The 25,127-nt window shown below is 44.1% G+C and overlaps 4 protein-coding genes across 7 annotated transcripts; 2 read left to right on the plus strand and 2 right to left on the minus strand.

Moving 5' to 3' along the window:
• Positions 1 to 1,707: 1,707 nt before the first annotated feature.
• Positions 1,708 to 7,007, plus strand: LOC101760402 (transmembrane protein 87A). The gene is made up of 6 exons (XM_004984412.4): positions 1,708 to 2,150; positions 3,355 to 4,288; positions 4,647 to 4,742; positions 5,065 to 5,201; positions 5,663 to 5,835; positions 6,595 to 7,007. The coding sequence occupies exons 1-5, from the start codon at positions 1,945 to 1,947 to the stop codon at positions 5,787 to 5,789; spliced, it is 1,500 nt and encodes a 499-aa protein (XP_004984469.1). The 5' UTR covers positions 1,708 to 1,944; the 3' UTR covers positions 5,790 to 5,835; positions 6,595 to 7,007.
• A 260-nt stretch (positions 7,008 to 7,267) lies between these two features.
• Positions 7,268 to 12,111, minus strand: LOC101760820 (putative pentatricopeptide repeat-containing protein At1g68930). Of its 4 annotated transcripts, XR_002675957.1 has the most exons (4): positions 9,430 to 12,111; positions 8,772 to 8,834; positions 7,703 to 8,637; positions 7,268 to 7,577 (listed from the first exon to the last, which is right to left on the minus strand). XR_002675957.1 is itself a non-coding variant. In XM_022823337.1 (1 exon), the coding sequence occupies exon 1, from the start codon at positions 11,878 to 11,880 to the stop codon at positions 9,631 to 9,633; it is 2,250 nt and encodes a 749-aa protein (XP_022679072.1). In that variant the 5' UTR covers positions 11,881 to 12,111; the 3' UTR covers positions 9,140 to 9,630. The 4 variants fall into 4 exon arrangements, 1 of the variants encoding a protein (XP_022679072.1); XR_002675956.1 differs by having other exon boundaries at positions 7,268 to 8,637; XR_002675958.1 differs by lacking the exon at positions 8,772 to 8,834 and having other exon boundaries at positions 7,268 to 8,637.
• A 296-nt stretch (positions 12,112 to 12,407) lies between these two features.
• Positions 12,408 to 20,917, minus strand: LOC101761224 (phospholipid-transporting ATPase 1). The gene is made up of 9 exons (XM_012842724.3): positions 20,506 to 20,917; positions 18,138 to 20,053; positions 17,030 to 17,354; positions 16,040 to 16,895; positions 15,575 to 15,698; positions 14,887 to 15,106; positions 13,820 to 14,278; positions 13,460 to 13,744; positions 12,408 to 12,872 (listed from the first exon to the last, which is right to left on the minus strand). The coding sequence occupies exons 2-8, from the start codon at positions 19,885 to 19,887 to the stop codon at positions 13,543 to 13,545; spliced, it is 3,936 nt and encodes a 1,311-aa protein (XP_012698178.1). The 5' UTR covers positions 19,888 to 20,053; positions 20,506 to 20,917; the 3' UTR covers positions 12,408 to 12,872; positions 13,460 to 13,542.
• Positions 20,918 to 23,818: 2,901 nt separating this feature from the next.
• On the plus strand, positions 23,819 to 24,574 carry LOC101761753. The gene has a single exon (XM_004984415.3). It carries the CDS (start codon positions 23,911 to 23,913, stop codon positions 24,385 to 24,387), a length of 477 nt encoding a protein of 158 aa, XP_004984472.1. The 5' UTR covers positions 23,819 to 23,910; the 3' UTR covers positions 24,388 to 24,574.
• Positions 24,575 to 25,127: the final 553 nt, after the last annotated feature.

Genomic DNA, 25,127 nt, shown 5'->3' on the forward strand with positions numbered 1-25,127 from the left:
CACTGAGAGTGCAGCTATCTGTTGACAAAGCATCAGGTTCTTATATGGTAACCACAGAGATATCAGTCATGTATATTTCCATCTGTTTTTGGAGCAGCAATGCACCATTGATTTAATCACTCCTTGTAAATACCACAACCTGCTACCACATTAGTACGATTTCTAGTAGTTCATTTCAAATAAATGCAGAATGAATTGTAGATCCCAAGCTGGACAAAAAAAATCTAAATCCACACTTAAAGTTGCCAGATTTGTCACTTGTAGAATCCAAATATGATAGATTCATTCAGTTTTTATTGGATTTGGACAAGCACATTTGCAATGGTTTAATCAGTCTGCGGATAGGACATTGCTTTTGTTATCTCATCGTTATAGGAATTCATATTGTCTTATATGTATTCCTTCGAACAATTTAATTTGGGAGCAAGGAGACAAATGGATTAAGGATCCTTTTGGTGGAGCTTCCAAACCTGCTATTGCTTCTTAAAAAGCTAAAAGCGACGTGGCGAGTTTGGGGATAGCGGAAGTGCCCTGCGAGGGATGACGCCGGGGTTGAGAACTATATATCGCTCCGCAACGGGGATTTGCAACACCAACTAGGATTCAATTCTGGTGCACGCGCACCGAGTCGGATTTGCATCACCGACTCGGATTCATGCCTAGCCAGTTGCTTCGCCTTGGCGATGACGGAACACATGGGTGGTGGTCCGAGGCAGGCGATCGTTTTCCTGAGCAGTGTGCGATCCATAGGCTTCAAGTCAATGCCCTGTGCCTCTTGACAATCTATTTATCAATACCTTATCCTAACATGATTAAGTTCGTCGACAACTAAGGATTTGGTAAAACTTTCTAATGTACGCTGCTCAGTTTTACTTAAAGTGTAGCTACCTATTTTTATACAGTAACCACATAGATCAGTCATGTATATTTTCATCTGTTTCTGGAGCAGCATTGAATTAACCACTCCTTGTAAATACCACAAATCTGCTACCACCCATTAGTACCATTTCTAGTAGTTCATTTCAAATAAATGCAGACTGAATTGTAGATCACAAGCTGGACAAAAAAAATCCACACTTAATGTTGCCAAATTTGTGAGTTGTAGAATCCATTAATCCAAACACGATATTCCTTCAGTTTTTATTGGATTAGTACTAGAACATTTGCAATGTTTTAATTATTCGGCGGATGGAACATTGCTTCTGTTATCTCATCTATGAAATCTTAAGAGTGTGCGTAGGAATTCATAATGTGTCATATGTATTCAGTCGAACAATTTAGGGCTAAGGAGACGAATGGATTAAGAGGTCACCACACCTTTGTATGTTTGGTCAATAGAACCTACAATTATTTGGCTCGTCATCACCAAATGAGTTCAGCAGACTAATATTCTAATTTTTTTTAGGAAAAAGGTTCCAAGTTTAAGGTTCAGAAAGATGAACCAAAGCAAAATTACAGAGTCTGAACATGACCTAAGCTGATGCAATTATTTGGATGAATTCTGAAAAAAAACAATTTCTTGTCCTCCACTTGTCTATACTTTAGTCATCAGCGTACTGGATGATGTTGACTGTTCCTAAATCGAGGTCATCTCCACACTTATGGCCCCATTGTCTTCACACGCCACACTCTGAGCAAAAATCTTCCACTCCTCTCACCATCCTGTTCCTATCATCACGTCTCACGGATCAGTGAACTCGCCACTCTTTAAGTCTCGACCGGCAACACAAACGATGCTGGTGCCCTGGTACACCAACCTTAACCATCCTCCACCTCCTGCCCCCTCCTCTTCCGCTGCCAGCAAGGCGAGCCCTCGATCTCGAACCTTCCATCCATCGCCCACCCGTCTCTCGACTCGCGGCGCGAGAAGCAGCCAGCAGCAAGGCCAAGCCGCCCCCAACCAGCAGACGCCAGACGGCGGCGCACGCCCGCGCCCCCACGACGATGCGGCCGCCGCGGCGAGACGCGCTCCCGCTCGCGCTCGGGCTCTCCCTCGTCGCCCTCCTCGCGGCGCGGGGCGCCGACGCGTCCGTCCACGAGTACGCCGGCGGCGGCTTCGCGCCCCGGGCCAACTCCTTCTTCTTCCACGGAGGGAGCGAGGGGCTCTACGCCTCCGACCCGTCCTCCAACTCCTCCGCATCCTTCATCAGGTACGCGCCCGCGCCCCCGCCCTTTCCCAGCAAATCCGGCCATTCCTCACTCCCTCGGCTCGAGGGTTTTGCGGATCGCGTACGCATCGCGGGGGTACCTGGGGCCAGGATCAGATGCGAATGCCGAATACAGCGCTTTGCGTTGATCTCGAATGGATTGTTCCGGGTAATGGCGCGTGCGGCGAGTAGTGTCAAAGGGTCAAGTTGGGACAGCGGACTTGCATTCCTTGTGGTTGCGCCTTGAGTGTTTTGGTATTACGTGTTTTTTCAGGCGGAAATTCTTTCAGTTTTGTGCTCGAATAGACTGATCTGTTGACTTAATTTGATACGGCTGCTGCTAGTTAATTATTGTTTGATGTGAATAGTTGTGACCTATGTGTCGCAGTCATTTTGACTGTTTTACCTAGTTCAGCTCTAGTTTTGTTTGCCTGGCGTGTGGGGAAGCTGGGAATATGGAGGTCCTAAAAGTTGATGGATTTGTTGTTTTAATGGCTTGTGATCCACTGTATAGCAGGCAGCTCGACTACTACTTACCTTGTTAGCTTTTAATTTGTTTGGTTGTGTCTTGAGTGTTTACCCCAATTCCTAGGATTCTTGCTGTTGATGTTGGTATTATGTGTGAGGGATCAATCCTGAATTTCCTGATTTTTTTTTTAGAATTTGATCTGCTGACTTAGTTGGACACAGCTGTAGCTGTTGAAAGTTAGTTCTTGTTATATGTGAATTGTCGTGATCTAGTGTGTGCTGCAGTCTGTTTGACTAGCTCAACTAGTTCAGTTGATTTTTGGCTGCCGTGTTATGACTTATGGCGCTGGAATTAGGGAGCATAACTGCATTTTTGCACCAAGCCTCCAGTAAGGGGATACAAATAATTGTTATTTGGATGGTATGCATCTTTTGTGTATCAAATTGCAGTATGCTTTGCATGCTCTGATGCCACGAACATGTGGCAGACAGTAAAGTTAGCTTAGGTTATGTATCATGGCACTTGCTTCGTGACACTACTCTGTTATTATGCTGCAGAGCAGTGGAGTAATGGATATTAGGACCAATTATTTGGAGCATGCATGTCGTTAGGCATTGTTTCACAAATTTTTTGTGTTAAACTGCATGGGCTAATATTAAAGCAATGGAGATGAGAATGACATGGTTAGATGTCCTTCGAATCTATGCCTTGTTGTCATCTAACGGAATGCTCTTTCAGGTTTGACACTGTCATTTTCCGCCGGACCCTGGAGTCAGCATCTAGGCATGAGGAGATGCAGCAAAAGACAGGATTGGTGGAGGCTATAATTGTTGAGATACAGGACAGGGACAAAATTGGAGGTTCATACCTTCATTCTGATGCAATATGCTGCACCCCTGAGCTTGATAAGGAGAAATCTTGTAGAGTAGGTGAAGTGATCATACGTCCAAATCCTGATAATCCTGAATGGCCTAAAAGACTCCAGACATTCTTTGAGGGTAAAAATGAAGAAACCACTATGTTACCTCAGTTGGTGTCAATAAACAAAACAGGGATGTATTACCTCTATTTTATGTTCTGTGACCCTCAACTTAAGGGATTGAAGATTACAGGCAGGACTGTTTGGAGAAATCCACAGGGTTATCTCCCTGGTAAAATGGCTCCAATGATGACATTTTATGGTTTCATGTCACTTGCATATCTTGCACTTGGACTTCTATGGTTCATTCAGTTCGTGCGGTGCTGGAAGGACATTTTGCAGCTGCACTACCATATAACAGCTGTCATTGCGCTTGGCATGTGTGAAATGGCTTTCTGGTATTTTGAGTATGCTAACTTTAATTCAACTGGAACCAGACCTATGGGCATTACCTTGTGGGCAGTTACATTTACTGCTGTGAAGAAGACTGTATCTCGGCTTCTTCTATTGGTAGTTTCAATGGGCTACGGCATTGTTCTACCCACTTTGGGAGGAATAACATCAAGAGTTGCTGCTCTTGGTTTCATCTATTTTGTTGCTTCAGAAGCTCTTGAACTTGTTGAAAATCTGGGAAATATCAATGACTTCTCTGGAAAGACAAGGTTATTCCTAGTGTTGCCTGTTGCAATACTTGATGCTACCTTTATCATCTGGATATTTTCATCCCTCTCTAGAACGTTAGAGAAGCTACAGGTAGCTACTTTATGACCTCAGAAATCCCCGAATATGTTTCCTTTTATGTTCAGCTAGATCATATGCACCATGCAATGTGCTACTACAAAGTATTGTCATGTATGATTGATTTTTAGCACTCCCAATCCTTCTGAAAAATATCTACAAGTCTCCATACTGCACTTGCTTACATTTTTTCAAATCCTTAGCTAGTTACACAGAATATTAATCTTCCAGTTTTAAATTATGATCACATTTTTCATGTGTTTTACATGTTCACTGTTATAAAGTGACCATGCTTTTATATCTTACTGAAATGAGCTTTTATCCTGTCACATTCCCAGCGTTTCATCTGTTTTTAATTTTTATTACATTGCAGCTGCGGAGAAGCATGGCGAAACTTGAATTGTATCGAAAGTTTACAAATTCTCTGGCTGTGTCAGTGCTTATCTCGATCGCTTGGATTGGCTATGAGGTATCTTTTATCAGCTCTAAAGTTTTCATCTATGTGGTCCATGTAAAAAAAATATGTGGTCCATGTAATGTAGATATCATGTAGCTACTCGAAAATATTTGCCTCATGCAAATGATTTCAGAATGTAAGAGCAAGAGCCAAGTTTTAGGTCTTTCCCCTCTTCTATACGTTTATCATAAAATAGATTGAAGAAAGATGTCCGTAGACATTTTATTTTAGTCATTGTGACCACAGATTGCTTGACAATGTTTAAGAGACAAAAAACAGTGGTGGCCTTTTTGCAACTCATTGATTATGGTCTGCTTGTTTTGTCTTGAATCAGCTATATTTCAACGCAACTGATCCATTGAGTGAACTTTGGCAACGGGCTTGGATCATCCCTGCCTTTTGGAATGTCCTTTCTTATGCCCTCCTTGCCATCATATGCATCCTTTGGTCTCCATCTCGTAATCCAGCAGGGTAATTTTTTGACTATGAATTTCACCTTCTCATTTCAGTTAGATTGTTTCTTTGAGTTGGTTTTCCTTCTTCTTGTAAACATTACGGATTTGTCAATTTTAGCACTATATCTCATCGTATAAGTTGCCATCCATTTATATCATGTCAAGAAGGTTCATTTGCTAAGTGGAGGTGGTTGTTTTTAGCAGCAGCACAAACACATATGCTGAAAGAGAGAATTTCAATCACATTCTTTATATTCAATAAGTAACTCTGCTGTAAAGCAACCCATTTGATCCTTCAAGATCTTCACTGTTTAAATATGTATTAATCAATTTAATCTTCGCAAATATCTAGCTCATATTGATAATTAATCTAAGCATGACTAATTCCTGATACAGTGTGGTTATTAGCTTTGTACTTCCATTGTGAACTATGTACGAGATTCCAACATTGGTTTTTGCTGTTCCTGTCATGGACAGATTTGCATATTCAGAGGATGCAGGCGAGGGGGTTGATGAGGAAGGGCTCTCTCTCGTAGGCAGTGCAATGAAAGGAACTGGAGATATGGTAAACATGCATATCTTTCCGGAGGATAAACGTGCATGATAAGTTTTGGCCCCAAATGCAGCTGTACTCCTGGCGGAATGCTATGGTATGTGCTCATTTTGTCAGGAAATGTACATGTCAGTGCGTGGTATTGATGACATCTACTGTCTTGCCAGTTTGTTTCGCCCTCCATTTCTTTTTGTAAGGCAGGCACGGTGTTCAAGACTCAAACATTATAATTTTCAACTAAAAATTAGTTTCACATAGTACAAGTGTTGTAATACAAAATTGATATCATTGGATTTGCTTTTGAAAGTACTTTCTTATGGCTATAAATTTGTTGGTACAATCATTATAGTGAGAAATCAGAAGCCAAAGTCTAGTTTTAGAAACTGTGCCTAGTCAAACACCATGCCTTGAATTTTAAAACAGAATAAGTAGCATGTTGGTGCACGGTGAATTTGTGATTAGTAGACTCTAGGTAACAGGGTTGGATATACATGGTCTAAACTATACTTTGACTTTTGTTATCCTTATCCCCACACTTCTTGTTGAGTGACCTCAAAAGCTTGTCCCTGGATCTTACTGACTTTGCACCCGCCTTGGACCTTGCCTCTTTCTTTTAGTTTATCCTGTTTGTATAATACATATTTGTTTACCATACATTTCACAATTTTACAGCAAATGCATAGCAAAAGCCATTTCCCTATTATACACTTAAATTATACTAATGATTAGGCTTGTAAGTTTACTGCAGATCCCTATACGCCTATTTGCATAACAGATCCAATTACAGTTTTGTTTCTGTCTGGACCTTTGTTTAATTGGACTCACTTTAATATTTTTTGATATTCCTCAATTGCAGTGAAGTACCGTTTCCTCTGGATTCACGACTAGCTGACATGTTCAAAAGCTTGCTTAAGATTCCAGATGTACAGGTGGTAACTTGTTTTGAACGATTTGACCAAGAGATTTTTACTTGCCCAGTTGTGACTATTCAATACAAAAGGTTGGCGTAATAAACTATATCAGTTTGAGAGCATACGAGGGTTGTCTTTGTAATCCTTAATGGTGGTGTAGACTCGTAGCTGGTAGAAATGTAGCGTTGCCAGAGCTGAAATGCATCGCGAGTTAGTGTGGATCTAGTTATATATTGGCGATTACAGATGTACTTATCATGTTTATTAGCAACGCAGTATTCTTGGGTTCACGGCTAGAAATGTTGAATCGTTTGAAATGTTGAACCCTAAATTTGCATGTCTAGCGTTTTGTTCTTGCGATGGTCTGGTCTTTGTTCTTATCGATTTGCCGTGGCATATGACAGTGAATTTACAATCTAATCCTAACCTTTAACTAACCTTCTTAGGTTTGAGTAAAAATTCCTCATTCCTCATGAGTAAACGCTGAAAACAACGAGAAGCGAATCCTACGGGACCGTTAACTTCAAAATCGAAGGCAATTCCACGGTCCCGCGATGCCACGATCCGATTCCTTGATATTCCTAGGCAGTACGCAAACCTGTTTGGTCGTATAATTTTGTAGACTTTTCTCACATAATCTTTATGGAAACAGTACACTTTCTGCAACCATCATTGTAAGATGCCTTAAACAGAGTATAGCACTCCCGTACTCTCTCCATACAAGCTCCACCCAAACACCTCTACTCGATGCTTGCGTAGTAGCGCCATTTCATCCGAAAAATTACATCTAGGCAAGTAGAACTAGTACATGAATCATATGTCCAACATGTTCGATGTGTTTTGGAGCGACTGCATTAGGGAACTGAGCCTTGTATTGCTGCAACACTTAATTCGAACTGGACAAGCCACTACCTAAACGCCCTGACAGCTGGAAGAAAATGAAGGTGGTTAACATAGTCAGATGATGCAAAAAAATTTGCAGAATGCGAAAAGAATCTGTATCTATTTACGTCTTTGTTTCCTAAACACAAACTACCACAAACTCTACCTTACCTAAATACAGAGTGTATGTATCGTTTCTCCCATATCTGTACATTTGTGATCAGGGGAGCATATTGTTCTGAAATTTAAGATCAAACCTCTTATTCAAGATCTTTCTCTAGAACATACACAAGGAAGCTCCCATCAATTATCAGTGCTAGCTCGGTGCCATCAAAATTTGTCACTTTCTCGCTGTACTCTGACTTGTTACCAGCAACTCCAGTTAATTCGAAGTTTTGTATAGCACTTTCAGACGTGGCCATTTGACGATCTCAATTTAGAAATATCACCATTACACAAACCTTCTGCGCCATGTGAATCCCTTCGAAAATCAGCAGACTTTATTCCATAATTCGATTTAGCCTCAGCTAGAAGACGCCTGCACTCAAACTCCGAGGAACCATTTGTGATAATCGAATGCATGCTTTGAGTCAACAACCCACATGACAAACCAATAGATATAGCAGTTTCTTGCTTATCTCCTGTGAGAACCCACACCTTGATTCCAGCCTGTCGAAGGGATTCAATGGCCTCAGGAACACCATCCTGCAACATATCTTCAATTCCGGTTGCACCAAGAAGAGTCAGATTGCACTCTACTAGACCTGCTGCCTGACGGAGCTTTGCTGATCTCTCCTGCATGGAGGTATTAGCTTCTTCATACCTTTCCTGCCATTCAATGAATTCGGCATTCGTCAGGCTTTTAACCAATCACTAAGGTTCGTAAACCCTCTGATGAATAACCTGACAAATGATTTTCTGTAGCTTCTCAAATTTTAGCATGCAACGAATCATAAAGGCCATCACCAATCTCTGCTATCAAAATGCTCAACATTGATGTATCAGCACCTTTCACAAGAAACTTTATGTTGTTGTCCGGAAACCTTACAACAACAGAAATTCTTTTTCTGACACTATCAAATTCATGGAGACCAAGAACATCCAACCTGATTATAACAATAAGATTGGTTAGTAAATACACCCCGAAAAAAGTGAGAAGGTATAAAATGCATTCCTTGGAACTGATATTGGTGGTAGCTACAATTTTGTCACAGAGGATTTAAAAGGTTGCAGTATTTACCATAACCTCTCCCCCAGAACATCTATAACAATGTGACCGGTTGTTCTTTCCACAAGAGTATACCTGTAAGCAGAAACTGCAGTTACTAAAGCCTACTCATCAGGTCTCCCTGGTAACTAATTGCACATATCTCATCTACTTTGTTTGTCAAATCGTGAGAAGCTCAATCAATGGTTGATTCAGAAGCACCATCAGTGCTGAATCAACCTTGATTTTGGGCTTCCTGCCGCTTTGTCTCAATGACTCTGAAAAATGAGACAAGCTTATGTATGGATCGAGGAATGATCTATAATGAGGCCGAGAAAATAAATGAATAAAGACCACAATGAAATCATTAGATTTGCTGGCACAGAGACAAGAAATCTGAATAGTTCTGAATTTTGCATAGTATGGACCAGCTTTCAAAGACCATTTTTATAAAATCCAAGACCTCAGGCAGGAGCCAAGTTACCGCGGTACTGATTGTTTATTTACCCCAGACACTTCTTATTTTTTCAATTCAGACATGCTCACTATGGGCTATTCTAGTCGGGACTTGGAACCATGGTTTAGAGAATAATATAGCTGCTCTGCTATCCTAGTACGGTAGTACCTAGCAGACTAGCACCCAAATGAGCAGACCACATATACAGAAGTGCACAATGGTAACATAACACACCTCTTTCAACCCTGGATAGCCAAGGAACATGGTCGGTACTAATTTCAGCTTTCGTGTGTACCATCAAACAAATCCCACAAAGTCAACTGACTTATTTTGTAAGAAGAATATAAAGCCAGCTGGTGGCCACAGTATTCAGGCCATGTAATTCCCAGTCAAACTTCACACTTGGATGAATGGTCAGAATCAGAAAGGGTGTCATCACCAGAAGTCCCCACAAGAGCATACACCATTGCTGAACTTGTGGAATCTGACAGCGTCCCTCACAAGAATATCACGGCCAGTTATCTTAGATATGAACTTGGTAGCATTGTGACAATCTACACAAACCCGCAGATTCTTGACTATACGAATCGGCAGTTCTTGTGGAACAAATATTAATCCAAAGGCAATTGCAAGCTTCTCGCTGTGATGGCTGAGCATGTGAACCTTATCAGAATCTGCCACATCATGCAACACTGAACTGACATCAGGTTTGTATCCTTCTTCAACCATCTTAGAGTTGAGCCACTCAAGCTTTTCATAAATCTCCTTGGAGAAGGGGTGAGACTGATCATCAGCTGAAAAGATGTGAACTTTATTCTTATATTTGATCCAGCTACAGCCTGGCTCCTTCTTCACTTGCCTGTCCCTCATTCCACGCCTTAGCTGTGCGACCTCATTCCATTGACCTTTAGCAGCATGCATGCTGCACAGCAACACGTAGCTAGCCGGGTTCTGGGGATCGATTTCTAAGAGATTCTCGGCAGCCCATTTGCCGATTTCCATTTCACCACGCAACCTGCAAGCGCTCAGCAACGTGCCCCATCCAATTGCGTCAGGGTACACCGGCATTTGCTTTATGAACTCCTCAGCTTCTTTTAACCTCCCTGATCTGCTGTACAAGTCAATCATACAGGTGTAGTGATCATCTGCGGGCGCAATACCATGGTCCTTCTGCATGGAATAAAAGTAGCTGCGGCCTTTCTCTACAAATCCAGCACGGCTACAGGCAGAAAGGACACCAATGAATGTTACTCCATCAGGCTTCACACCCTTAGACAACATCTCCTCAAACAAATCAATGGTTTCTTTTGCCTTCCCAAATTGAGCATACCCAGAGACAAGGGCTGTCCAGGAGACCTGATCGTGAAATGGCATCTCATCAAACAATCTGTGTGCATCCTCAATGCTACCACACTTGCCATACAAGGTAACTAGTGCATTGGACACTGTGATATAAGGCATCAATCCTGACACAAGAGCTAGGCAGTGGAATTGAGCACCTTCCTCCAGGCTTGCTAGGTTAGCGCAAGAACTTATTACACTTCCAAGGGTGTAGTCATCAGGATCGATGCCATCTCTCTGCATGTCAGAGAACGCCCTCACAGCCTCCTCACTGCATCCATTCTGTCCATATCCAACAATCATTGCAGTCCATGAGATGATGTTTCTGAATGTCATCCTCCTGAAAACAGTTTCTGCCATCCTGATGCTCCTGCATTTTGAGTACATGTCAACAAGCGCACTCCCAACAAAGACATTATCATCGTAACAAGTCCTGATTGCGTAGGTATGGATCTGTTTGCCGTGTTCCAAGGCTGAAAGGGCACCACAGGCCGTAAGGATGCTTCCAAAGGTGTACTGATCAATGGTGATACCCTGTACCCTCATCCTCCTGAAAACGTCCAGAGCCTCAGACTCCAACCCATTCTGCGTCAACCCTGTAACCATCGTGGTCCAAGTAATGGAATCCCTGTTCGTCATCACCTCAAACAGCCACCTCGCCTCTTGAACCATCTTGCAGCGGAGCAGCCCAGTGATCATGGTGTTATACATCACCACGTTCTTGCCCTCCAGTTCATCGAAGACCCTCTTGGCGTCCCCGATGAGACCCATCTTAGCATACATATCCACCAGCGGGCTCCCGACAAAAGCGTACGCCCCAAACCCAAGCCGCAGTATCTGGCAATGAAACTGCCTACCGAGTGCGCGGTCGCCCAAGGCCGACGCCGCCATGACCATGGCCGACATGGTGATCCTGCTAGGCCTGATGCTGGCGTTGTCCTCCCGGAGCAACGCGCGGTACGCCCCGGCCGCCCGCGCAGGCGAGCCGGCGCCGGAGAAGCCAGCGACGAGCGCGTTGTAGGAGACGACGTCGCGTTCCGGCATTGACGCGAAGAGGGCCTCCATGTCGTCGAGGAGCCTGGCGTGGGCGAGCGTGGAGAGGAGCGCGTTGTAGGTGAAGAGGTTCGGGTGCGGCACCGCGTCGAACAGGCGGCGCGCGCGGGCGGGGCGGCCAGCCTTGCCGTAGGCGGTGAGCAGGTGGTTGAGGAGGTGGACCGGCGGCGGGTGCGGCAGCGTCCTGAGGATGAGGCAGTGGACTGCGCAGGCCACGCGCGCGCCGCTCCGGCCGCCGCCGGCGGCGGCGGAGAGGAGGGCGGCGTAGTGGTTGCAGAGCGGGTGGCTCATGGCGCGCAGGAGGGAGGTTAAAATGTTAAATTATACCACGTCTCTCATATGTTTAACATGTCCACTGTTATAAAGTGACCCTGCTCATCAACTATATTTCAACGCAGCTCATCCGTTGAGAGCTTATGGGGGTTGCCTTTGTAATCCTTAATGGCGGTGCAGACTCGTAGCTGGTAGAGATGTAGCGTTGCCGAAGCTGAAATGTATCACGAGTTGGCGATTGCAGATGTACTAGGAGTACTTATCATGTTTATTAGCAACACAGTAAGTAGCTGACTTTTGAGTAATAATTGAGCAGTCCTTGTTGCCTCATTCCTCTGGAGTAAACACTGAAAAAAATGAGACAACTGGGACCCTGAACTTCTAAAAAAGATGGCACTTCCACGGCCCGCCAGATTCCTAGGAAACACCTCCTGCAATCACCTTTTATAAGATCTCTTGCACTTTCAGCAAGATTAGGGCGCACTAGTACTCTCCGGAAAATGTTTGCGTTGAGTAGGCGCCATTTCATCCAAAAAAAATATACATCAAGCCAAGTAAAAACTGATACTTTATGAAACATACGCAACATGTTCGATGTGTTTTAGAGCGCCTACATTAGGGAACTGAGCCTTGTATATTGCTGTAAAACGTAAAACCCCAACTGGACAAGCCACTACCTAAACGCTCTGACAGCTGGAAGAAAATGGAGGTGGTTAACATATAGTCAGATGATACAAAAGATTTGCGGAATGTGAAAAGAATCTGTATCTATTTACGTCTTTATTTCCTAAGCACAAACTACCACAACCTCTACCTTAAAATACAGAGTGTATGTATCGTTTCTCCCATATCTGTACATTTGTCATTTGATTGATTACTAGCCCCCGAAGGCCCAAGCCGTTGTTGTCACTACCATTACAGTCAGTTCCCTTTGTCAGCTGTTCCGTCGCATCTTTAAGTCTCTTCCGCGACCCAAATTTGTACACCTTACCAATTCCTCTGCGTATAATCTAAGACCATGGTTTTCAAAACAAATAAATTAGTCATAAGTACAGATAGGCACTAGTAAATATGCTGAAAACAGTAGCAGCTAGATAAAGTGAAAAATGTCCACGTCTGACCTACAGATCACTCTGCAGATCAATCAATTTGATTCTACAGAAAAACAGCTAACTCTTGATGCAGGCACAAAATACAGATTGCAACTATAAATTCCTCTGCTGTGATAATGTCTAACTTGGCTGTAGTAATTTGATTTGTTCAAGTTTACGAGAAAATACTCCCTCCGATTACAAATATTAGTAGTTTAATTAGGTTTTCTAGAGTCAAATGTTGTTAGCCTTGAGCCCTTGACCATGGATAGCTAAAAATTCAAATAATTTTGCAAGATATGATGCTAGATTCATCATGAAAAGTAATTTCAGAATATATCATTTTTCCTATCTGCGATAAATACAATTTTAGAAAATTGATAGTCAAACTTTCACCTTTACATTTGTGATGGGGGAGCATATTGTTCCGAAATTTAACAAAGTGCACAATGAACACGGATCTCATGATGTATACATCATATAAAAGGGTAACAACTAGAACTTACCAAAACTTCGACAAAAATCAGCTCAACAAATGAATCAACACAGCCTCAAAGATGATTGACAAAATAACCATGTGAAACTGTTGTTAGCTGATGTCACTTTCAGGCCTTGAACCTAATGGCTGAGGCAGCTTTTTTAGAAGCTCAGCTTCTCTTGCTATTTGAATATCTGATGGCCAAAAGGTCTGATATATTACTTTGCAAAGGAACCGAGGAAGTAACCCAAGGACTATTATAAGACAAACACTAAGCCAGTAAGTCCTTGAAGCAGCCATGTTGTATATTGTCCTGCCAGGAATAAGAAAATAGAATCTCATGATGCTTGCCTTAGGTGATAAAGTAAACCAGTCAGTCAGAACTTACCCGTAGTTGGGGAAAATTGGTATTGAGTCTATTAACACCATGCACAAAAACGTAGCAGCTATAGAACCCCACACAGCAAGATGGGTAATAAGCACCCAACGTCGAATGTCCATGGCCAGATGAATATTGACAATTATAACCACGGCAATTGTCCACAAACTTCCCATACTCCATATGTCCATTGTACTGATATTGTATGTGAAGAAAGGAACATAGAAAAGGACAAGGCTCTGCCACAAGGTATCTACCATTGTGATCCAGAAGAGTGTCAGGTTGTAGCCCTCATTTCGAAGCCCTGCTTCATATAGTCTAGGGTAATATAGAAGGGTATTATGACTCAAGTCCTTGTCCAGAATGCCAACTACTACAGTTGGAACTGAGGTGTATATAAGGGAATAGAAAACACTACTCCAATCTGTTAATGCCAGAGTTGCAGAATAAGCTGTATATAAGATATACCTACAGAGATAATGAAACATGTCAAACTTTCAGAAAATAAAGAGTATTGCAATAATAATTTTTGGCACTTAGCGAACTCTAATGGATCTCAAATGAACAATTACTGTAAGTTGGGCCCTAAACTGCCTGATTGTCATTAAACAAACAAAATAAATATCAAACTTACAGTAAATCAAGATGTATATGATATCACAAATGAATATAACCATGTGCAAATGATTTCTCTACAAAGAATCACACATGGCACATGGACATGCATGCACAGATCAATTCACACCATCTGACAACCACCATTTCAGTCTTCTATACTGTTTTGCAATGTTTGTCCAGTTCACATATCTAAGTGGGTATTTGATTATTATTTAGAACTATGTCGAATTTGTACTCATTGGATAGACCAGTAGTTCATCTATCGAACAAAACCAATAACGACCTGATTTCATAAAAACTTGCTTAGCTTATGAGCCTCCAAGGTATGTGGACCAGAAAAACATTGTAAAACAGAGGTGGTACTATGCAATGCTAAAATTCTGAAATCTAAATGCTCAAGCACCAATGAAAAAAGGCTCTACAGGGAACACACAAGCATAGTGAGGGGGAGGTCATACCAGAAAAGCATTAACACAAAAACAGCATTCCGATAGAAGTTGTAGAGGATCATGTAAGCGATGCGCTGATAATTCCAGTGCCCATGTACAAGAAGTAATCTCTTCAGAAAGCGGAACTGTCCCATAGCAAAGTCTGAAGCCATCACTGCCTGACGGCCTTCTTGACCGCATATACCAACACCAACATCTGCCATCTGTATCATTGAAACATCATTTGCCCCTGCCAAAAGATGAAACAGGATCACAATAGGAAGGTGTGTTGCTTGGAAGGTTAAAGAGTAGAAAAAATTATAGTCACAAGAATAAGATGACAAAAGGCAAATATAAGTGTAAGTATCTGTTTCATTGTGGTCCATCAAAAATTTTCATCTCTGCTGTTGAAAGATTATGTTCAACATATAGTGAATTAATAGTACAAACTATTACCAATATACACTTGAACAGGACCCTTTTGAAATGCAGCTATCAGATATGGTCAAGATAAATAAAACAATTTTTAGCTCTATTTACGGATAATGCAGTTCAATTATAACGGGAAAACTAAAAAGGACACCATTCACTAGAATTTCAACTCTTGTTTAAGAAAGTTTCCATCAGCCATTACTAGCAATCACACATAAAATTTTAAGCAATTGATTGTTAACAGATGGACTGAGGTACTAACTAGAAAAGGTATTCAGTATCTCACCATCACCAATCGCTAGGGTCATGTCACTCGTTCTGCTTTTAATCAAATCAACAATGCCAGCCTTTTGCAGAGGAGCAACACGGCAGCAAATGACGACTTTACATGAAGTTGCCAAGTCAAATAACTGTCAAATAGAAAGTAGCAAAAGGTTAATTCAAGAATGAAGGCACAAGAAATTCACTTCAACTCGATAATAAAGCTATTGCATGTGCATTGAGGGATGATCTGTGGAAACGATAGTGCATTTAACTGACCACCAAATTAAAAATATGTGACAATTATAAAAGGAAAAATTCCTCGCATGCCACTGGGTAAAACCTAAATCCCTCATATGCCACTGTCACTGGCTGCGGGGTCCCCAGATGTCATAGACACATCGGTGAGACGGTGACATATGATGGATTATGATTTTTCAAACAGGCATATAAGATTATAAAAAGTCAACTAGTGCAGATGAGATCAAACCTCAGATTCAAGATCTTTCTCTAGAATATAAACAAGGGAGCTCCCATCAATTATCAGTGCTAGCTCAGTGCCATCAAAATTTGTCACTTTCTCGCTGTACTCTGACTTGTCACCAGCAATGACTCCAGTTAATTCAAAGTTTGGAGTAGCACTTTCAGACATGTGGCCGTTTGAGGACCTCAATTTAGAAATATCACCATTGTACAAATCTTCTGCACCTTGTGAATCCCTTCGAAAATCAGCCGACTTTATTCCAAATCTGGCTTTAGCATCAGCTAGAAGATGCTTGCACTCAAACTCTGAGGAACCATTTATGATAATTGAATGCATGCTTGGAGTCAACAGCCGACATGACAAACCAATTGATATAGCAGTTTCTTGTTTATCGCCTGTAAGAACCCACACCTTGATTCCAGCCTGCCGGAGGGACTCAATGGCCTCAGGAACACCATCCTGCAACTTATCTTCAATTCCGGTTGCACCAAGAAGAGTCAGATTGCACTCTACTAGACCTGCTGTCTGACGGAGCTTTGCTGATCTCTCATGCATGGAGGTACTAGCTTCTTCATAGCTTTCCTGCCATTCAATGAATTCTGCATCCGTTAGGTTTTTTGAACCAATCACTAAGGTTCGTAGACCCTCTGATGAATATCCTGACAAATGATTTTTTGTAGCTTCTATAATTTTGGCATGCAATGAATCATAAAGCCCATCACCAATCTCTACTTTCAAAATGCTCAACATTGATGTATCAGCACCTTTCACAAGAACTTTTACATTGTTGTCCGGAAACCTTACAACAACAGACATCCTTTTTCTCACACTGTCAAATTCATGGAGACCAAGAACATCCAACCTGGTTATAACAATAAGATTGGTTAGTAAATACACCCCTGAAAAAAGTTAGAACATATAAAATGCATTCCTTGGGACTGATATTGGTGGTAGCTACAATTTGTCACAGAGAACTTAGAAGGTTGCAGTATTTACCTTAACCTCTCCCCCAAAACATCTATAACAATGTGACCGGTTGTTCTTTCCACAAGAGTATACCCGTAAGCAGAAGCTGCAGTTACTAAAGCCTGCTCATCAGGTGACTCTCCCTGATAATCAATTGCACCTATCTCATCCACTTCGTTCGTCAAGTCGTGAGAAGTCTCTGTGCTGACAGGGATTACTGTGTTGCATGCAGCCAGAGTAAGGAAAAAGTCATGAGCAGCAAGCCTTTCTTCCCCAATCAATGGTTGATTCAGAAGCGCCATCAGTGCCGAATCAACATTGATTTTGGGCTTCCTGCCACTTTGTCTCAATGACTCTGTAAAATGAGACAAGCTTATTATGGATTGATGAATGATCTAAAGTTAATGAGGTTGAGAAAATAAATCATTTGATTTGCTGGCACGGAGACAGGAAATCTGAATAATTCTGAATTTGGCATAGTATGGACTATAGACCAGGTTTCAAAGACCATTTTTTAAAAAATCCAAGACCTAGAAGGAGCCAAGTTACCACCTTACCAGTTGTTCATTTAATCCCAGACACTTCTTATTTTTCAATTCAGGCACACTCACAATGGACTATTGGAACATGGTTTAGACAATAATATAGCAGGTCTGCTATCCGAGTATGGTAGTACCTAGCAGACTAGCACCAAAATGGGCAGACTGCAGATACAGGCTTCCATTGTTCTCATCAACAAACTGTGGTAAAATGTGGTGTTTTCTTTCTTCTCATTGGAGCATCGACTTTTAAAATGAAAAAAATTATAATTTGCTGTGCAACTTGGTCAGGCAAGGATCGCAACAGAAATGAACAAGTTATATGGTGTACAAGTTGGATTATTTATGCAAACAAGCTGCAAAATACAGCTCCTCCAATAAAAGCAGGATAGTAGGTGGAAATTTTATGGCTGATCAAGAAATTTGAAAGTTTGGGTTTAACCTAGTATAGTGATGGATGGAATATGGGGCCCAACTATGGTTGCTTCTCGGTTTTCTCCTAGAGAACAAGCTATCTAAAAGGTTACTCAAAGTTCTTAACACAAAAAGAAGAGGCTGATTCAAAAAAGAAAAGAAAAAACAGAGGTCGGTAGCCTTGCCTGTAGTGCTTATTTCATGTGAAAAGTCACTAGTGACTTGCAAAGAACTGCCATAGTTCTTCCCGTAGATGCTAGCTTGCTGAAATTCCATCTTGTTTTGTGTCAAGGTGCCTGTTTTGTCAGAAAATATGTATCGTATTTGGCCCAGGTCCTCGTTGATATTCAAGGATCGACACTGAAATCTTGAGCCTGAATTACTGTCATACATGCGTGTATCTCCAATCATGAAGTATGATTGCCCCACCCTGACTAACTCCATTGTGATGTACAGAGATATCGGTATCATTATCTGAAAGATTATCACGGAACTGAGGAAGGAGAAAAATATCTCTAAAGCAATGCCATAAAACTTGAAATCTTTTCGATTCTCCCGGCCAAAAGTAAAGTACTTTCTTCTATAGTATGGCAGGGCGTCCAGGTTTTTAGAATTTTTAAACAGCCAAACCCCCATCCCAGTAGCCACAACTGAGCATATGATCAAGAGGAAAGCTGATAACCAAAGTGTTTCCCTGTTCATGTAACTCTCTAGGTTGCTGCTCTTTGAAGGAGATATCGTGCTGTTCAACATAGCTTTTGTCTCCTGACCAGCATAGACGACGACCCCAATAATCCATTCTGTGTTTTTAAGCTGACATCCACGTAATACAATGTTTGATTGTCCAAGTGGAACCCTCTGGCTGTTCAACTCCATGGTAGCTGTAAACTCGTAGATATTTCTGTTGGGCTGCTCACATTTGATCAAGCCTGAATATGAGGCATCGCATATCATGGAAGTAGTTTCCTGGCGAGCATACCTTGTTTTTAGGTTGGACTCTCCATCTAAATTCATAGTTTGGATATAAGCGATACCATTTGGATCACTTGTACCCAGCAAAACCATGTCACATGGCATGGTTTCATTGGCATGAATTTTGACAACCTCCCCTGCACAAATGTTTTTCCACTTTTTCAACCGAAAATCACCATGTTGAAGGACAAGTGCCTCTCGGTTATTTTCATTTCTGTCGGACCTGTGACGCCGCCAATCCTCATATCCATCTTTTATAGCAGTCACAAACAACACAAAAAGCAGCGGGAAAAGAGAAGCAGTTCTTCCAAATACAGCTAAAGGAGGGAGCTGGTTAAGAGCAGCTATGACTAGGAAGTATACGTATGCCAGCCGATGAAACTGTATGAAGAGGTTCTTAGGCAGGAAAGTAATCAAAGTATACTTGCTTGTCCTGATCTCATTCCCAGTAAATTCATACCGATCGTTTGTCCTGTTAGGATCATTAATGTAAATTAACCTTGGCTCATGCTCAGATGAAAATGGATCTTCAAACTGTGAACTCTTGTTCCTGACTCTCTGGGAGCGATTTGGCTTCTCATGGGAAGTAGATACCATTCCGATATCTAGTGATGATGGAGAACGCTGCATCTCCATTGCACCACCCCAAGAAACCTTCCGCTGCCTCTCCTTCTGAGAGCATTCCACCGAGAGACGATGGAAGAAGTGTGAATCAGCAGACTGGAAGTGCTCTGCCACCCTGCTCACATCAGACACCTCCTGATGATGTCCTGGTTCAACCTCCCTTTCATCTGCAAGGCTTACAGAAGCCGTGTCACAATCCTCGTACAGTGATGAAGAGAATGAATCAGTAGTGCAGAGGCAGCCTAATGAGGCTACCGAAGGCCGAGCAGGAGCCTGCTGCTTTAAAGGTGAATCTGCACTTCCGGACGACGACGGGAGCAAGGGCTGACCAGTAGTCATATATAACTGCCGGCTCCCAACCCCAACATCATCACAATAAGAACTCCAGCTACAAGGAGGGGCTCAGTTGAACGATGCAGGATTCCAGCATACTGTGTGCTGAACCCGTCTCATCTTTGCACAATTTAACACCATGCGCAGCTCCACAATTACAGATTACTCCAACCTATTGAAACAAAACATACAGCAAAAGCTTTAGTATCATCAGTCCATGTACTACTCTAAGGACAATGGCTCACTCTGGAGCACACCTCGACAGCTATTACTCGAAGCTGGATCAAAAACTCCTCGAGCTTCTAGTGAATGCAGGTTAGTTAAAGTAAAAACAGCTGAATCAGCAACTACTGAACTTCGTAAATGTACAAAAAGGGAAACAATATTGCACACGCAAAGGGAAAACTCAAAACCTAATCAATCAATCGAGTACCGATTCAAGCACCTAAAATTCAAATTCTCTAATACCGGAGTTATGTCCAGAAGCTAGATCAAACAATTCGCACCGCTTTAACGAGATAAAATCAGCCGATAAACCCCCGAAGAAAAACTTCACGCGGAACATTTCCCAGATCACGCCAAAGGGAGACAACATGGGGACCAGGACAGGATCAGGACACGCACCGGCAGCAGGGGCGCCTCTGGATCGAGCCAAACCAATGCCGAGCCGAGCGTGCGGCGGCGCCCTCCCTGTCGGCGCGGCGGATCCGGCTGGGCGCCTCTGGCGGATCTGACCGCGCCGCGGCGGCGGTGGCGGGGGCGGCGGGCTGCGGCGCCGCGCTCCGGGGGTCGGATCGCGCGGATCCGGCGGGGCCGCGCGATGCGCCTGGGGTTTCGCCCGCGCGACGGCGGACGGCGACGTGGCGAGGGGAGAGGAGGAGAGCGGCGGGCGGCTAAGGTGTGTGGTGTGAGACGAGATGAACTACAATTTTTTTTCCTCGCCTTTTTTTTTTTGTCTTCGTTTTTCCGCGTTCGTGAGATCGGGGAGGCGAGGCGAGGGGGAAGGGAGGAGGCGCTGGAGCTGGGGTGCTGGACGGGTGGAGGAGCGCGAATTATTCACCCGATTCGCGTGTGATTTGTGCGTCGCTTCGCTGCGTTGTATCGTTTGCGGGGGTTATTTCCAGTTTTGCCCATGGCGTTGGGGTTATTTTGGGGGGACGAGCTTGTCGTGAGCTGATTCTGGCAAGTACAGTTCAGGTGTGGCAGTTCAAAATCTCCAACTTCTTGCTGCTGCCCAACAACTTTCGACCTCTCCAGCTCAGAAGGCATATTTTTGGCAAAGATTTCTTAATTTTTTTCAGGATGCCCTTGAAAATCTTGTGCAGTGCCAGCCTGCTAGGAAACAACACTTGAGATGTGGGAATTGGACTTCACTTTTGGTGAAAAAAATGGCACTGTTTCAATCAAACTCTCACAAAAACCTAAGTTCATTTTTGCAATGAAATATGTGAAAATTTACAAACCAAAAACCTACACATGGCTATTTCTCCAAGCATATTGAGTCAACCTATAAGCGTATAGAATGTCTTCTCCTTTTCTTTTTACACTTGTCTGTTTAAATACAAGACATTTACCTAAATACCATCATATGGATCAGATATTGGGATAACAATGTTCAAAAAGAAAAAGTATGTACTCCGTACAAGAAAGAAAAGACGCAGCGATACTTTTTCCCTGCTCTAGCGCATTTCATATATGTAGTCCTTATTTCTATTTTTTCATATTTCTCTCACTTAATATACATAAAAAAGGTAGCCATCTAGTAGGTTTTTTACGATAAAGAAAGCTTTATCACGCCACCTCCATCGCTTTTAAAGTGTTTTCTAGCATTGAAAGCAACTTCACATACAATGGACTCGTACAACTATTATCCACCTAGTGTAATATCGTTTTCCATTTATTATTATCCTTTCACGAATCAAAATTTCTTTATTATGAAGCGAAACACAATACATGTGATTCTTTTTCGATTACAAACTGAAAAATACTCCCTCCGTTCCAAATTGTAGGTCGTTTTAGCTTTTCCAGGTTCATAGATATTATTATGCATCTAGACATACACTGTATTTTACATGTATAATAATATCTATGCACCTTAAAAAGTTAAAACGAACTGCAATTTGGAACGGAGTGAGTAGAGAGCAAAAGCCACCGAACGCAACCTCTGTTTCTCACCTTTTCATACTACTAGCGACCAACCATGCATATTAAATATTATAGTCATATTACTTTCACAATCAAAAGGTTTGCTTTCCCTTTCCTTAGTAGCATAATCAAAGTGCGCAATTCCGATAAAATTAAATGAATGTGTTGTTTGCTTCGCGAAAAAAAAAAGAGGAAATGCGTTTGCCGTGGCGTGTTTCCGCGGGAGGAGGCGACGTGAAGAGAGGTCTTCGCGCTTTTCTTCGTCCGTTGGGAAATCAAGTCACGGATATCCACGGGCCCACCACGCCACCACCGTCGTCCCCGGCCGAACTCGCATTTGACGACGACGAGTGGAGCGCTGGCAACCAATACCCCTGGATTGGATCGCAGACGGAGTGCTTTGGTGGATCCAGATCATCCACTACCGCGTAGGAAATCCACTACAGAGACCCATTGCCGGCGCCGGTGCCCTGAACAGAGATCCCCTGATCTCTTCTTGTCCATGTTGCTGCTTCGAAGAGAACCCATGTGCTCAATGCTACGGAGTAGTAGCTAATTTCATCGCTGCGAACACAGGCATCCGGGCATGTGATGTACGGTACCCAAATCCAGACGCAGCACGATCCGGCCTCGGGGCCTCAGAGTCTAGTGGTCTTGCTCAAATTCTTTTTCGCAGAATTCACATGCAGGAGACTGGAAGAGTGTACTGCAAAGTCTCCGCCGATGACGAACTTTGCGGCGAATTTCGTCACATCAGCAGCGCTGGCCACTGAACTTCTGGAGTTCTGAATGCTGCTGCACCTGCACTTGCGCAGCTCGGGTTCTGGGGGGCCAATGGCGCAGAGGGCAGGGTCTCAGAAGATCCGGGGAACCCGTGCGTGCGCGCACGTTCGCCGACGTGGATCCGTGAACTTTTCCGGCTCGCGTCGTCGTCGCCTGGTTCGTTCGGTTGGGTTGGGGAGTTGGGACCATCTTTTTCCTGGGCCTTTCCCTTTTTCCTCCGCCGTATTGCTGCTTGCTTATCGCCACGACCCACGAGTGTTCCGGCCCAAAGCTAAACAAACACTATCCACAAATCATTCTTTCAAAGAAGGATTTGCACAAATCATCATGTCGTAGCGTGTCGCCGCGCGGTCGGTAACCGCGGAACGTTGCGTATCGAGCCTCGAAATTTCTGAATTTTTAGCTGCCAGCCTGCCACCATACTCCAAGTCTGCAATCCTCTCTGCGACTCTGCCTTGTTTCGTTGCGTCTGGCAAACAAAGAGGCGGCGAAAACCTACTTGCCGCACGCGATCAAGCCACGGAGTGCGCGTTCAGCAATCAGAACGGGAACGTGGGACGGCAGCAAGTGGAAATCGTGCAGCTGCAGATAAGCCAGCCGCACTGGCGCGCCCGGTCACTGAATCACCACCCCTCACCCGGGCCCAAAAGTCAGCCGTGATCCATCCGTCCGGTGCAGAAGCGGAACGTGCCGCGCTCAGCTGACGCCACCAGCCCATCACCGACGCCACAAGTCCACAGGCCAGGCCCCCACCGCCCATGCCTCGCAGTCGCAGTCGCAGGCGCGCGCCCGTCCATCGAACGCACGCAGGCACCACCACGTCGGTCGGGTCCGGCGGCAGCTCCGGCCCCAGTCACCCCGCCACGCCACGGCGCCACCTCTGCCCCCGCGACCCAACGCGTGGTCGCCCCACGCGTCTTGTCGCGCGGCCCCGCCACGCGCGCGACGCGCCCGGAATCTTCGCGTCCCGGGGCCGGCCCCCGCCACGGATAAAGACGCAGCATCCGGCATCTCCCACGGCCGGATTCTCCGGCTCCCCTGATCCCATCCCATCCCCTCCAAACGTGTTCACCGATCCCGACGAAGCGAACAGAGAGAGACATGCAGCCCGTGTCGCGCTTGGCCCCCGCGCGGCCGCACGCGCGCGTGGGGACGACGACGTCGAAGTGCCAGGCCCGTGCCGCGGCCACGACGAGCCGCGGCTGCGCCTGGCCCTGCAGGCGCGTGGCTCCCGCGCCGCGCCTGCGCGCCCGCGCGACGTCGTGCGGAGGCCGGGGCACGACGGAGCCCGTCGAGGCGCGGGAGGACAACGCGGAGCCGGCGGCGGTCGATGAGGCGGAGGCTGGGCTGGCGCCGGAGGAGCTGGAGGTGCTGGAGGAGGCGGCCATCGCGGGGGTGGACGAGGGGCGGCGGCCCACGGACTACGACCGCCGCGCGCACATCTTCGAGGAGAGCTCGCGGGTATTCCGGGAGCTCAAGCACCAACGGGACGGCGACGGCGGAGGCGGACACGGTGGTGTGGCCGATGCTGCCACGGCGGCTGGAACAGGAACGCGCGAACATCAGCAGCTTGGGTGAAGCACCGTAGTAACGCTACTACGGTAGCGAACTTGTACGGTTGGAGTGATCAATCGTGTACGCTATGCTCACCGTTCAGACAGCGTTAGCGAGAACGGAGAAACGAATACGAGTGTACGACTCGAACTAATTGCGCTGCAATGTAAATGTTCAGATGGCTTGACTGAGGCGAACGAAAGCTTGTGCACACTCCGGTTCTGAGCTGTATGAAGCTCGTGCGATTGTGGCGACTGACGTCGCGTAACAAGCCAGGGTCGTGCATTTCGGTTCACGTCATCTATCTATTATCTTCACGTCATCGTTCGCCGAGACATTAATCAGAAAATACAACTCTTAAAAGAAGTCACCTTAGTTAAAAGAAGTCACCTTAGTGTAACAGTCTATATTATTCTAAAGAACAAAGAATCTAAAGAATCCATATTAAGTTAAACATTTGATATTGTTATCAAACTTGGAGTCCATTGTAAAAAGGCCTACTGCTATTTTCTACGGGAATTGGACTCCATATGGCCATCTTTCCATAATCATGACTCCGGTTAAGTGCAAAAAGCCTCAAAAAAAGAAAGAAAGATGACATCATAAACCGTGTCCGTTTCTAAATATGTAAAAAAGGGGAAGTTCACGTCACGAGGTTAGGCCGGTCAGGTCCTATGACCGACTCTGATACATAGTATATGCTCACACTCAATGTATAAATAAAACATTAGTGCAATTGATACAATTAATTTTGGTTGCACAAT

Source organism: Setaria italica, chromosome IX (assembly GCF_000263155.2).
Source record: "Setaria italica strain Yugu1 chromosome IX, Setaria_italica_v2.0, whole genome shotgun sequence".
In the NCBI taxonomy this organism is placed as follows: Eukaryota; Viridiplantae; Streptophyta; class Magnoliopsida; order Poales; family Poaceae; genus Setaria; species Setaria italica.